Here is a 15,917-nt window from a genome sequence, read left to right as displayed (position 1 = left end):
GTTTTGTTGGTTATAAATATCCTTTGGTGTTGTCGTAAGTTCGAAATCTGTTTGGCCTGAGGCATAATGCTGTAAGAAAATAATGTTTTGTACTAATAAACCTATATAAAAATGTATTAAAGAATAAACCCGAAAGAAAAATTTGAGTTACAATAATATTTCACGTTATGGTATTAGCCTAACGAAAGTTTATTTATATATTTGAGACGTCTTTGACGTTATGAACAAAATATTTTCCTTGCAACAATATCTCAATTTTTCATATTAATTCATAGTTATAGCCAATTTTAAAATAAAGTTTGTGTGTTCTATTCTGGGAGAAAATTATGGCAGCTATAAGACCTTCCCTAGAAAATGTTTTCTTGGTCTGAAATAATCTTTTTTTCATTGCTAGTTAAAGGTAAGATATTGATAGATATGAGGCAATAAATATTTTGTCGTATTAAGTGACAAAACTTAAGTACCCAAATTGTACTCTAGTAAAAATACCAAACATATTTAATAAAGTAATATTATCAAACACCTCTAGTAACATAATCGTAGTAATCTTACAGTCTTTTAACGGTAATACTTACCAGGCCTGATACAGTGATTTTATCATCAGTACTTAGTGGCAGAATGTCAGTAGCTATATAGCCTTCTAGTGCTTCTTGAAGCTCAAATTTGCCACATGTGGTATTGTTACCAGTTTTTTTCCACCAGTAGTCATCATACATGCCAACGATTATCCACTGGTACTTCCTTCCGTAAAGGCCCACACGATAAGCCTAAAATGGTCTATCATTGTAACATTATGTATTTATAAATGAAAGTTGTACTTGTTCCTCCAACTTTACTTGCTAGTTACCTTACAAACAACTTACCCATATGTTTAAATATTGATATTTAAATCGATTGCAGTGTACTAAAGAAGACTAGCGAAAGAGTCATAGTCAACTGTATAATTAATGGCATGTTTGGGATCAGATCCGGCAGATAATAACTCTTTTTAACACACAAAAATGTTGAATTTGTCCATTTTAGGTCAGAGATCAGAAAAAAATTTGGAGTTTGAAATCAATTATTTGGCCATATTTCGATCAATTTATATGGGATTTAATTTAAAGATACTTTTCTACTAGTCCTATAAATTGGAAATAACAATGGTGGACTTTTCGATATTTAGTAATTATAGAGTAGTCAAGATGTTATAAAAAGCTTAATTTTAGGGATTTTTGACAATTACTTTGCTGTGTTTGGACAATTTACAAGGTATTTGGTAAAGAAAAACTTTTTTACCGTTTCAATATACACAAATATTGGGAATTTGCCCATTTTTGATCACTTTAAAGGACTGAAAGATTAGATAAACCCACAAATTTCAGAGTTTTGGTTAATTATTTAGCATTGTTTTCTCTAATTTACATGGAGTTTTATATAAAGATAGTTTTCTACAGGCAGCACCCCGTGACAAAGAAAAACATTATACTTGCTCACTTTCAGTAATCATGTAGGAGAGGAAGTGAAGATGCCACAAAACGCATGATTTTGAGGACATTTTTGTAATTACTCTGACTTTTTCGGTTAACTTATCTGGGATGTGGCATAAAATACTTTTCAATTTTTTCTTTTTGCTCAGTTTTCAACGAGGAATACACAGTTTGAAGATTTCGTGAACTATTCACATACTTATATTAACCAATTTACATAATAGTTGGTATTAATGAACCTTTCTCTATGTTACAAGCAGTGATAAGACGATTTTCGATTTTTTTGTGTTTTTCAAGATTCTTCTAGTGTAAATATTGGCCATATTGTTATTGCATTGCAGAGACATTTGGATTTGCTTGCAGATGTTAAGATTTTTACTTTATTGAGACATTAAATATAAAATGAGAGCAAAAAAATACAAAGTCCTATTTTCTAGCAATTAGTTGCCCTACTACTCAAACCATCACTGCGTTTTCTGCGAGTTTTTTTCAAATTAGGCTTATTTTATGCCATGATTGTGTGAACTTGTAGTTTAGATTATGCCATTCACATTAATGTAACAACAAAAGCTATTTTTGTGTAAAAATAATCTGTTGCAAATATACATTAAATGTTAATCTTTAATTAGTTAAACTAAATGGTATGTTAAGCATAACAAAGAAACTCTAGATACAGGTGTGTTTTTATGAAAACTACCTTTTATCAGTAATGTTTGTATATTATATCAACAGGTTATTAACAGTTAAGAGGAAAAATCATTGGGCTAGAACGAGAAATGTTATAAAAATATAAGAAAATTCTAACTACTTCTTTGAAACTTCAAATATTAGAAGTAACAAAGTGAAAGCATTCAATGGAATATTTATGTCGTTCAATTCATTATTGAATTAGTTTTATATATTTCATAGAACATTAAGTTCATGTTCTTATTTCAGTTACATCTTCAGTAATTCCCTTTAAAAGTATCGTTATTAGTATTAAGCTATTGTAATCTTCTAAAGTACCACATATGATAAATGTTCCATGGGTTGAACACAGTAATAAAGTCTATAGAAAGCTCTTGAACAAAGTTTGTATAGCACTTGGGATAAATTCTTAAAATCTAATTTTTTATATCTAAATTCTTTGACGATTTAACACATTTCATTATTTTATATGGTATTAAATATGCCTTTTGCAAATTAAAAATAATGAAAAGTACTATCCGCAAATCATAATACTTGAATATTTTGAAATATATCTGTTGATGATTTGAGAGACATAACACCTTATTTTCAGATAAAATGTGTAGTGAGTTATCGGTAAAAGCCAGTTAAAAAATTTAAAAGCTTTAAAACATTTTTCGATTTTAAACGAATTAGTTTACAATATATATATATAGAACAAATCATTGATCCATACGGTTAATGATCTCGAGAAGTGATTTAATTTTTGAGTGTTTTGTTTTATGGGAATTGTGGGGTTTTCGCTTCATCTATCCCTTTATCTCCTTGTTCCCTACTGGTACAGCGGTAACACTACGGATTTACAAGCTAAAAATCAAGGTTTCGTTTCCCCTCAATGGAGACAGCAGACAGACCTACGTGGCTTTGCTAAAATAAATACACACACACCCCTTTATCCCAATGAAATTAATAACATTGAGAACTATGTTGTATTGTTTATTAACGTGTGTATCAAGTTTTGGTCTGGTTTACTAACTGTTAATGTAATTGGTAAAATTTGTACTCTAGTTGCTTGAAAGTTTTGTTTTGGATTTCTGTTGTTACATTTTGATAAACTGTTTGTTTTCTATCGACCTTGATTGTAGCAGCATTTTGTCTTAGTCCGTTACAAGTAAAGCTAAGCTAAAGTTTAACATTTAATTCGACTAAAACAACGGTTAGTAAATATAAAGCGAATAACAGAACTTCTCTACAGTTTGCAAATCGCTGTAGGCCAAAGCATTCTCTCCTTGCCAAGATACTGTGAAAATTCCAGCTGAAATGCTATGCACGCACTACTGTTAATCAATACTTAACTAATATTGAGCAATTTACATTTTAAGGAAATGTAAAATAACAAACCAAAACTAAACTTGGCAGGAATTTGGTCTGAAAAAAGAGATAGCAACATTACATTTACCTATTTCTTCGCAAGTGAAGAACCGGGAACGGTTGTTCCCCTTCAACTCCGTGGGTGAGAATAACTTGATGCAGTGACCATAATTGTGATTTTAGGCATTGACGAGAATATTTTGCGAGCATTTCTGAGAGGCAGAAGTTATGAAGAGAACTGTGAAGAAGGTCGTCGAGAGGAAGATGTAGTTCTTCTTGTCCACTAGTGGTGAAGTCGAAGAGGCGAGATAGAAAGATCCAGGGATGAACACGGACCATTGAGTTACATCGTATAGATTTAGGAATTAATTTGTATTTTAATGGCTGGATCTCTTAAGAAATGATTTTGATTGAAATTACATTGAAATGCATCAGCTTGCTTACCAACAAATCAGCTGGCTTACCGATATCTTTATATAAGGATTTAGACCTTACTTAAATCTTCTATGCTAGTTGTTCTCATGAGAAGATATTGGAATTACGATTGAAAAAGATCATTACTAGTAATGAGGAAACACAACTGATGATAAAATTAGTCCCAACGCTTTGAAGTTTCAGTTGTTCTATTATTCTGATTTTTCTATATTTCATTTTTGTTTTAGCTCAGATCAATAGTGTTTCAAGTTATTCTATATTAACTAATTTAACTTCAGTTATACAAGTATATGTACTTGTTTCAAGCATAGTTTAGGCAAAGTAAGTCCTATCGATATTGAAAATTCTACGACCTTCTTTCATCTCTAAGTCACTTTCGTCTTTTTTTAAAGATCACAAATTATATAGCTTTACTGAAGTAAACAATGGTGAAATGGGAACAAACACTCATAGCGAGACACCCTGAGTGGTGCAAGTTCCATTCTTTAAACTCTGAAGCTCACGGTGTAAATTGGTTTGTTTTTCAAGTTTCTGAGTGTGTTTGGTGTAGCACAAACATCTAGACGATGTTGCGCATTCAGTTACTATATTACTCTTTTTCACACAAAGTTTGTAATTTATCTCACATAATTCTGTTTATATTCAAAGTTTAAATATTTGGAAGAAACTTCAGTGTCATTCACGACACATAATGACCTATTCCAGCATATTATTTTTTATTTCTATTCCTTCTTTATCTTTAATGTGACGTTAGTTTCGTCAATATTGGACCTTAGTTTATACTCTCCTGTATTTTTTTCTTGTTATAATTACATATTTTCAGATAATTTTAAGGTTACAGAAAACAGATGCATTTTTATTGAGTTTGCTTCTCCTTTCTTGCTTATGTGTTGACAGTTGATTTAATAACATTTTCTGTATCTCAGGACAACTGGTATGGGTATTAACACTTTTACCAAAATAAAATAGAGAACCTCTGTTAATTTGAAGACGACCTAAGAAGGCTGAAACGTTTTTCTCTACTTTATTTTGGTAAAAGTGTTAATACTCTCATTAGGTGTCTTAGAGCCGACATAACCAGGTAGTTAAGACATTCGACTCGTAATCTGAGGGTCGAAGGTTTGAATCCCTGTCGCACCAAACATGCTCGTCCTTTCAGCTATGAGGATATTCTGATGAGACGGTCACTCCGACTATTCGTTGTTAAAAGAGTAGCTCAAGAGTTGACGGTGGGTGGTGATGATTAGTTACCTTCCCTCTAGTCTTACACTGCTAAATTAGGAACGGCTAGCGCCAATAGCCCTCTTGTAGCTTTGCACGAAATTCAAAACAAACAAAGCAGATACACCTTTATCAAGCGGGTTTCTCGTCATCATGAACAACGCTTTCTGTTTTTGCTATAATTTTTGTTTACAATCGTTACGTCTCTATTTCTATAGACGTGTTCCTTTCTTGTCATTTTGTTTCTATTATTTTCTAATTATTTATGTTCTACTCTCTTTCTTTAACGTTAGCCTCACTAATAACTGGCTAAAATGTTCGAAGTTTTCACCTAAAACCGTCCCTAATTTTGAACTAATAGACAAGGGGAATGGCAGCTACTCATCAGCCCCTACCACCAACTCCTGTGCAGCTTTAGTATGACAAAATAATAGGATATGACTGCCTGTCTTGTAGTGAATCCATAGCACAAGAACATCAGATGATATTTTTCAAACGAACAATTAACTTGTTAAACATTTAAAATATGAGATATATTCATTTTTATTATTTTTGATTCATTAATTATGAATATGTATTTTTTTACGAAGATTACTTGTACTGCCAGTTGTACTGAACTTCAGACTAACATTCGTCACCTAAAGCTGGACAAATCTCGTGAGATATTATTAGGATTATAGCCAAAAAATATTAGTAACAAAGAGAGTTTCCAAATGAAAAATCAATTCAAAGTAATCCTTATAGGTTATTTGTTGATAACATTGCATACACCTAATTAGACCGACATATCCAATTCGCTATGTTAATTACCTTGTTCATTTTTACTTATTTTCTAAGTAAGTAACTTGCCTTGGTTATAATTTATTAATAATACATTAAATTATTTTTATTTCAAAAGCTTTTTTTATCTTTTTTTTCATTTTTTAACATTTAGTTATTACTTTCTAACAGTTGTGTTTAACGCACGCATGCCAAACATCTTACTTAGGACTATTCAAATGTTGAAAAGATCATTGAATCTTTTCGGAACTCTTTTTTGCTTTGCCTATTATGTACATTTGTCCCAGTCTTTTTTGAAAATTCTCACCATGACTATCGTCTTTGATCGTGGAAGATGTTTCACGAAATCTGTCTGCATTGGGAAGTCCTACTTTATTATGAATGTTGAGATCCCAATACAGCTAAAAGTTTTAAGGATTCGCCATCTTCAGACCTGTTGAATGTTTGTTCGGCTTATTTTCCACCATCACTTTTACCACCTGATTACACGTATCACCCACCAGCTGGAGTATTCATGGTAACCAACATTTTGTTTTTCCTGTGTTTTTTGTGAACCCCAATACTTCTCACATGCCAGACAAGTGCTCTATGAATTGAACTAAAGTGGTATGTCCATTTAGTAAGCCATTTTTAATACTTGTAACTATAACATTCTCCCCTTTTCACAAATAAGCCTTAAGTGTAACCTCAAGGACATGATATGGTCCTACGTTAGACGCCATTGCTTGTGGGGTCTTTTTAACTCTTTTTGTGTGTAACTCTTTTTTTTATCGTTTAGGAATCGAGCCCAGACTTCTTTCACCCCAGTGAAATGCTCTTCCAGCTAAGCTAAAACTACTAATAAGCGCTAGTAAGGCATTTTTATAACTATCGAGTTACCATATTCATCTTCTCTTGATAAAAGTTAAGAAAAAAAGACATTTTTCTGGCAAATATATTAACTCTGAAAAAGCCGAAAAGGCAAAAAGTTGGTTTAAAAAATGTACTATTTTTATATTTATGTGACGTATAAAAGTAGTATTTTTCTCAACTTTCATGAAAATGTTTAAGCCACTCCGGTATACATTACAAATTTTGAAAGACAAAAATATCCATCTTCTCTCATAAATAAGGCTCAAACTAAGGCCTTACTATAAACCCTTGAAATGATCAGCGTCGATTTTCTTGAGATAATCCAACTTTCATATATCTCCTATCATATATCAATTGAGTACTCTATCAGTTGAACTGAAGGGTTAACTCACTACATTCCTCCTTAACAACTAAAACGCGTCATTTTTCCGGAGTCTGCTACATTAAGTTCTATATAAGAAGTGAAACAGCAACTTTTGAGAAAGTTGTTTTATCATCTGATTTCTTCTTGGGTATTTTTGATATTTCCAAAGAGTTGTGCTGCTGTGTGATAAAACAAAAACTAATTAAACCCAAACATCATCATTTTTAACACCACTTCTTTAGCTTCTATACAGGTAAAATTAGCTCACCTAATCAGAATCATAAGACATCGCATAACAACAGACAGACTTCAGGTTTTAGACACATAAACCTAACTTACTTTCTACCATTCCCATGTTTCAAGATCTCAGTCTGTTCCGCTCAGCTATGTACCACAATTGAAAACTCTAATCACATCTTAAGATGTAGCCTCACATCCATATTCTTATTGATTATCCTTTTCCTAGTTTAGGTTCTACTCTCATTTCGTATTCTTATTCAAATCGTGCTGTTACTACATTTTCCTCTAATGTTTCTTGAGCCAATTCAGTTCTCAGAATCTACATCCCACTTAACTAAAATCCATCACGATGTCTACACAGCTGAAATAAATTTCAATCAACTCAGGATTTTCTTTTTCTACTGGACTACTGAAGATTTGTAGAAATTTTCAAGCATATTGTTTTTTGCCTGATAAAATATTTCTTTTAACTCATCTCAGAATATATATACCTGTAGCTGAGTTCTTAATGCATTAACTTATCCTAAATTACACTCCTTCTTAAATCATCGTCAGTTCGTCATTTCTTAACTTCATATTAACATCAACATCTATAGCATTATTTTTTTATTTTGTAATCATACATCCGTTCTGGATTTTGATCTAAATTACTATCAGTTTTTTTTGCTCATTCTAACACAGTGAAAGACAGAGGTCAAAATCGTTCACTATTAACCTTCAAATATAAGTAGTCTACAAGTTTTTGAACCATGAATACGTTAATGAAATATATTTCACTTTAATTTATTTCATCTAATTCTACGAAAACAAACAAGTCGTCTGTGATAAAAAACTTCTTGGGAAATCAGTTCTCGATTGTTATCGTTTATCGTGCTTTCATTTTTATAAAAGAAAATATCTTAATATGATAAACGTTCTCTCCAGATTGTTTCATCGATTCCACATATATTACGTAAAATTATTGTAATCTTTGTTTCAGTGAAATTATTTAACTGAAACATAATTACCTATTCTATGTAACTGTTAATAAACAAGATGTATATAAAATTAATAAATTATGAGTTTTTCAACGTATTTAATGTTGACAGTAAAGAAAATATGCTATGTTTATTCTTGATGAAGGGAAACCCACTTGAAATAAAAATGTATCTAAGAACGGCTGATATGGAAGGTTAACCTGAAGATGACCTAGGAAGATCGAAACGTTGTTCTCTGGTTATCAATAAAAATGTTAATACCCACACCAGCCGTCCTGAGATACATGTATGTTTATATCTGTAATAAGGTTCATAAGCTTCTGATAGCATTACCTTTTAGACTTATATGTTACTCCAGCCTACTTTTCAGTGAGAACTAACTTCTAGATATCTTTGTATTTTCCGATTACCAAAACCACAGCTATCAAAACAATATTTTGTTTTGTTTTTTACACCTCGATGTGTGATTAAATTATAAATGGAAGTGTATCCAGCGTTCTTCTTTAGGACAGAAATCTTGTCAGATTAATAAAACTCTCTAATAGCTACAGCACAAAAACTTTCATGAGATACATTGTAGCACATGTATTGAAAACTTTATAACAGTGAGGCTAGCCAACGTTTTAGCAGAAAAATATAGAATCATGAATTATCGACCTTTGGTACATATGTTACAACTCAACGATTTCTCGATATTTTGTTGTTTTTTTCTTCCAAGTGAGATTTTCACATTAAACAGAAATAATCGCTCTCAATCTACAAAGCAAGATAGTCATTTTGTGATACTCAAGTCGATGAGAAAACTAGAACATTACTTAATTATATGGTAGATGTGGTGATACACGAGGCAATAAAATATCCCAACAAAGAGACATGGCGTATTGTGAAAAATCATGCTTAAATACAGATTTATACTGATAACAACATTTTGCATGCAATAATTATTCAAGTGACCAACCTCACAGAATATCTGGCCAGCCCAACTTTGGTCGAAGTTCCCTAGGATGATTCTCACATCTGTTTCCTATCAAATAATATAAATTTAGTTAAACTTTATGCGATATATTTATTAGCATTATTAAAAGCAGTTTTGTTGGAAAAATAGACACTAACAAAACACTGAGAAACAAAAAGTACGTTACGTAAACCAAGCTGTCATCATGAACCCGGTAGTTTCTTCCTATTGTTGTTAACAAGACGTTAGAGATTTGGAGAATAGTTTCAAAATTAATATTGCGCGTCGTATGTACTTCACAAAGTACACATTAAAGTGGCTGTTTCTTAATTAAACCTCACCTTGGCTTATGTTACATATTCCTCTGCATTTTAATAAATTAATCATTTTTTATAACTTTCAAAACACATATTTATTTTCCTGAGAAGAGATACAAGAGGAACATAAGGGTGTGAGAAACAAAAGTTGAGAAATGTTCGTGCAGTTGACAGACTGGTAAGTAGAATTCTCATGTATAAATCAATGTTTTTTTCTTTCTTTGACAAAACGTGTAGAAAACACTTTCTTTTTAAACAGTTCGTAAAGTTATATTAAAAACGTTTAAGCTTTTCCGACTTTAGTATATGTAAGATTTATCACCCTTACTAGAGAACAGTTCAACAGAAGACAATATAATAATTATAGACTGTTTTCCGAGTACAAATGTTCATTAAAGTTATTAAAAACTCTAATAAGCCTTTGCAAAATACTGAACGTATTAAAAAGCAAAGAAATACAATGTTCACTTTTTAAAAATCCGAACAATAATATTTGTCAAACTTATTCTTTTTTCCTTGTTACATAAACCAGTTATAAAGGAAAAAAACAACAAAAAATAAAAAAAGAAAGACGTTGAAATCCAGAAAAAATAAAATTCGGTAGATTGAATAATGTAGTCCTTAAAGAAAACATCAAGAACTCTGTACAGAACTAGCTTATCTCAAAACACAATGCACAACAACAATATTAAGAAGAGATTATTCTATTAAAACATCTAAAACTTATCATTATACGAAACAAACAGTTACGTTTATAAACAGATGGCTTACGTATAGATAAACGTATTTCTTATTTCAACATAGAACTGCTGGGAATGTTAAATGTAAGCAACTTCTCGGTCTTGTTTACAATTTATTACGCGTTAACATAACAGTTATAAAATTACACACAAATCTCTCCTTAGATATTTTTATATTTCAGCTTTTATTATATTTTATTTTGTTAACGTATACGTAACTCACGAAACTTTGAGTGGCTGTTTTTCGATGTAATTACGACATGTATTATGATCTAACTTTTATCACATTAATTTTAATTTTTGATTAGTTAAATGCGAAACTTCTATTTTTACTTTCCCTAAAATGAAATTTTTATTTTATTAAACAACGATTTAGATTTTAAAAGTTTAAGTTTTCGCGCTAAGTTAATGATATACTATACAAATAATGAAGATTCATATTGTTATATTAGCGTAAGAAACTTCTTTTGCCAATTCAGTTATAGATAATTGTTTGTTTTTTTGTGCAACAAATCGACCTAATTGTTTTCAGTAATCTTCTCACTTTGAACTAAATCACACACTTTAAGAATGGCCGTAGTCTGATGGACAACGGGCCGAACTATGATTTATTTACTATGTTTTATCACAAAACACGATCTGTACTTTGGGTCTGTTGGTGGGATATAAAAATGACATTCAAATTCCATTCATGATGTGCTAAAAACACGTAGGTCCAAGAAGTATTGATAAAACTGAAATAGAAACCGTAAAAAACCCAGCACTTTTGAAAGGTGGACCTTTCTTCTTCAGAGGCAATACGGGAATCAAATTCCATTATTAGATTACAATAATCTGAAGGTTGGCAGTGAAAACTGTTTATGAGTTGCTTTCTCCGTAGCCTATCTGTTGACAATTAGGGAGGCTCAGCACAGATAGCTGTTAATATAGTTTTACTTGAATTGCCAAAATACACACACATACAGAACTTGAAGTGCACCTAATTATTCGTATAATATGCTAAGGTTTAGAAGAGATACTTTTATTTTATTACCGTAGTAAGCATTGGACGACTAAAAGTAAGCTAATCAAAGTATGTTTTGTAAATTTCGTACATGAGTCTCAAAGTATCGTTGGCAGAATATGAAACCGTTTCCAAAAACAAAGTTTTTTGGACGAGTGAGCAAGATATACCATTACAGTTGTTCGAACGTCGAGACAAAGCTGACCAGTCATCCATAATAAAAGCAGAAGACTGCTATTTGCCAATCTTAACTTGATTGGGTTGCTGGAATTTTGCTCTAAGATTGAATTAGATGTTCACAACCGTGTAGACGGTTAGAAATAGAGTTCACAAGGACATCCTGTACGCCAGACACCTAAATAAGGTGTTTTATTCTTACAGTAAAGCTTCCCTACAATAATGTCAAGAGCACATCAACATTATGTAGAACACTGTTCTTTTAACAGGTGAATGGCATTTCACTTTCCATATCTTGTCATACTTATGTTATTGTACATTGATATTAGTTTTAAACTGTTTTGTGAAATATATACAGGTTCATAGTAATACATCTCTCTCCTTCTGCTTCTAGAATTCTGCTACTTTCATGGCATTAGTGAGATCATTTCGTTGTTAAGTAGAACAGACTTATCTTTAGGCCCTCTGGTGAGCGCTAAACATATTCAATTTTAAGTTTATCTAATTGTTTTGAAAACAATATACAACTGATTAATTCGTTGGTTTAGAAGACGTAAATCGTTTCAGATATCATACTTACTAAATTTATTACTAATATGGTGCATTTTATTTTGTTTGAAGAAATTTTAACACTAGATACGGTATTAATCGAAAACTAAAAGTTTCACACAATACTTCGAGCCTGAACTCTTTGTCAGATGATGTTTGCACAGCTTTATCAAACATTATGTAAAGAAAGATTTAGACAAGAAAAGTTGTGTGAAATGAAAATTTTGCTATTTTTATTAACACCGTTTCTATCGTTTGTGTTTCTTCAGACATTATCTAGACATGTTTTGTACGGTTTTTATTTTACTTTTTACATTTATATCATCAATATTTTATTCAAGCATTTTTCACAGAAATTTGGTAAGTAAATTATTGAAGTGACTATCCTATTGTCAAGTCAATCTAAAAATATTGATAAAGTATTTGTTGTATCCTAAATTAAGTGAAAACAATATTACAACAGTTGTAAATATTATACATTCATCAAATATTACAACAGTATTACACACTACCAACATAAAGTTCATATTATAAGAATTTACGTTTTATTTAATGTATTCAAGCAGCAAAATGTTAGTGGTATATGTAAATAAGAAGTATCTTAATAATATTATTTAAATATGTGTAGCAATACAGAATTATTTCAGATGTTTTATTCTGTACCTTCTTTCTGGCTACACATGTAATACATCTCTACTACATTCAGTTAGTTCGTTTCGGAATTTAGCGCGAAATTATACAAGGACTATATGTACATTATCGACTATAGATTTGAACTGATAAAAAGGAGCCAAAGAAACTGTGTTTGTGTTTTCTCATAGCAAAGCCACATTGGGCTATATGCTGAGTCTATCGAGGGGAAACGAAAATAAACTAGGTTACAGGACCCACCGTCAACTTTTACTGAACCCAATTGTGAGATATGGCCTTCATTCTTTTTGCACATCCAAGGCCCCAAGTGCGAAGGTTAATTTTGCATTGAAGGCTTATGAGTTTTCGAATTCGTAAACTATGCACGCTAATATTTAGGTCACGCCAATTCAACATGTTCAAAGTAACTAGTAATAATATAAAGGTTATCCTATATATATATATATATATACATATTACAAATTGTCTGTAACGCAGTACAAACTTCTAGAACTAACAAATACCAGGTAATGAGGCCACAAAAAATACAATTTCAATTTATTACATTTTAAGAGGCGAAATATGTTATTTTACGTAGTGAAGAAAAGTATAAACTAATAAAAACATGCACACGATTCAAGATTGGAAGTTTAGTTTGCTGCAGTGTTTCGTTTATTGATTTTTGCCTTAATTACCTAGCTCTTCTCTGACTTTATGCTTAAATTCAGTTTTCCTTGGATACTTAAATTTTCCAAATCTGTAGAGACTTCGTTATTAAGGTATTGGTTAGTCGAAACTAATCTTAAACAATGAAGTCTCAATTACAACATAATATAAACAAATGATCCACCAGTTGTGCCATTTTCAAAAACAACCTAAAGTAAATCTATACGACAAATACAAAAAACAAAAATTCTTTTCAAAACATCCTATTACTAATGTTGCGTAAGCTGGGACGTTTTCAGTACCCGTAAATGACCTTATAATTAATAATAAAAATCATTATTATAAAAAATAGCAATTCCTAAGAGTTAAATCTATACCTCCTAAAATAAAAAGTTTATTGAACCTAGTAACAAAAATATCATAACAGTCTAAGAATATTCTATCTCTTTCATACTGTAATCACCATAAAAACAACGAAACACTAATACTACATCCACAGTCATTAAATTTTGACTAGGTTCTATTTAGTTCATTAATTTTTCAACAATATTTTTATTATTTCTGATGTAACTCTCTACTTCAGGTACAAATGGCTTATAATTGTATCCAAGATATCACTTAGTCGTTCCACAGTTTTCTATATCATAAGATTTATAGTTTATTATGAAAACATTCGAATCAAACCAGTGCCGTTACTGTAATGTTTTTCGTAATCCAGCTTGGAATCCTCAACACGCAAAAACTATATCTTTATCTATGATTCTACGATATGTATAGAACTCTACATATAGGGTGGCCCGGCATGGCCAAGCATGTTAAGGCGTGCGACTCGTAATCTGAGGGTCGCGGGTTCGCATCCCTGTCGCGCCAAACATGCTCGCCCTCCCAGCCGTGGGGGCGTTATAATGTGACGGTCAATCTCACTATTCGTTGATAAAAGAGTAGCCCAAGAGTTGGCGGTGGGTGGTAATGACTAGCTGCCTTCCCTCTAGTCTTACACCGCTAAATTAGGGACGGCTAGCACAAATAGCCCTCGAGTAGCTTTGTGCGAAATTCAAAAACAAACAAACTATATATAGGGACCCTTGTTATTTTTAAGTTTGTATCCCCTGAGAGCTTAATCCGATCTTTATCATATACATCGATATATATATTAAATTACAAGTTAAAGTTTTGTCTTTAAACTGTTTTGGTTCTAATGTGTAAAATAGATATGAAAAACCAAATTCCTATAGATATTGTATGTCATGCAACAGTTTGTTTTATTCTGTCTTTCAATTTTTAAAATTCCATAAAGTTTCACGGCTTCGAATCCCCGTCACACTAAAACTTTCTCGCCTTTTCAGCCACGAGATGATAATGAGAGGATCAATCCCACTATTTGTTGGTAAAAGAGTAACCCAAGAGTTGGCGGTGGGTGGTGACGACTAGCTGCCTCTCCTCTAGTCTTACACTGCTAAATTAGAGACAGCTAGCGCAGATAGTCTTCATGTAGCTTTGTGAGAAATTCAAAAACAAACAAATTATAATCAGAATAAAACAAACTGTTGCATGACATACAATATCTATAGGAATTTGGTTTTTTCAATTTACTATTATACTGCTATTAAGTTCCTGAGGCAGAAGAGAAACATCAGCTTAATTACTTATGAATATCAAATTTCATGAGCTGATAATACTGAGTAACTATTAAACTTCTTAAACGTTTATGTCATCAAAACATTTCAAAATGGATTCTTAAACTGTGTTAGACTAGCCATTTACATTTGTGTCCGATAGTACTTACTTTTAACTTGTGTATAGCTGACGTCAGTTCATCAACAAATCCATGTTGTGCAGCAATATCTATTTTGGCTGTTTCTAAAGCTGTTAACAGTTTACTGTGAGGCTAAATAGGGAACAAATATAGGGAATATTAATATTACAAATATGTAAAGAATCTAAAGTCCTCTTGTACACTAACAGTATTATACAACAAAAAAAGTAGTAATAATATTGGGATATATCCATCTGTATGTCTCTAAATGTTTCTCTGTCTTCTCACGATACTCTAAAGCACCCAGGATAAAAAGAGAAGCGATTACATCGGATAAAGAAAGAAAAACGCCAATAACACGAGCGCTTGGAGGAAGTGGATAGTGGATGAAGGAAAGTCCTCTTTCTGTAAGGGTTCGAATTACTGAGTATATTTTCTGGTATTCGTCTATTTATATGTTTTTAATGACTGTTATATTGTGTATTTCTTTGTACAAACATTGCACAGTAACGTTCACAACAAAAATGAAAAAACTTGAAATCCGATATGTTCTTATTGCAATACACAGTAATGTTTATTAAAATACTACGTTATACTATATGGGATTTGAAAATTACGCCTGAAAATGCGTCTTGTAGGCTGTATTAAAAAAATCCTATTAACCCCTGTTCGAATCGGAAATATTTTCATATAGCTTTACAAATAAGATGAAGTACCTCTGAATAGGTGGTCTATAGCCCATATATCTC

General features: G+C 31.6%; 1 protein-coding gene across 1 annotated transcript in view; it reads right to left on the bottom strand.

The window, feature by feature from the left end:
- LOC143223205 (gamma-aminobutyric acid type B receptor subunit 2-like) overlaps window positions 1-15,917 on the bottom strand; it is a 245,278-nt gene that overhangs the window by 46,465 nt on the left and 182,896 nt on the right. Inside the window, exons 4-6 of the mRNA XM_076450812.1 lie at window positions 15,199-15,300; window positions 9,334-9,399; window positions 576-767 (exon numbers count right to left, since the gene is read on the bottom strand). Coding sequence (XP_076306927.1) covers window positions 576-767; window positions 9,334-9,399; window positions 15,199-15,300 — 360 coding nt within the window. The remainder of the gene's footprint in view (window positions 1-575; window positions 768-9,333; window positions 9,400-15,198; window positions 15,301-15,917) is intronic.

This window comes from Tachypleus tridentatus, chromosome 8 (genome assembly GCF_004210375.1).
Source record: "Tachypleus tridentatus isolate NWPU-2018 chromosome 8, ASM421037v1, whole genome shotgun sequence".
In the NCBI taxonomy this organism is placed as follows: Eukaryota; Metazoa; Arthropoda; class Merostomata; order Xiphosura; family Limulidae; genus Tachypleus; species Tachypleus tridentatus.
Note: the sequence above shows the minus strand (reverse complement) of the source record. Positions and strands in the feature narration are given on the sequence as shown.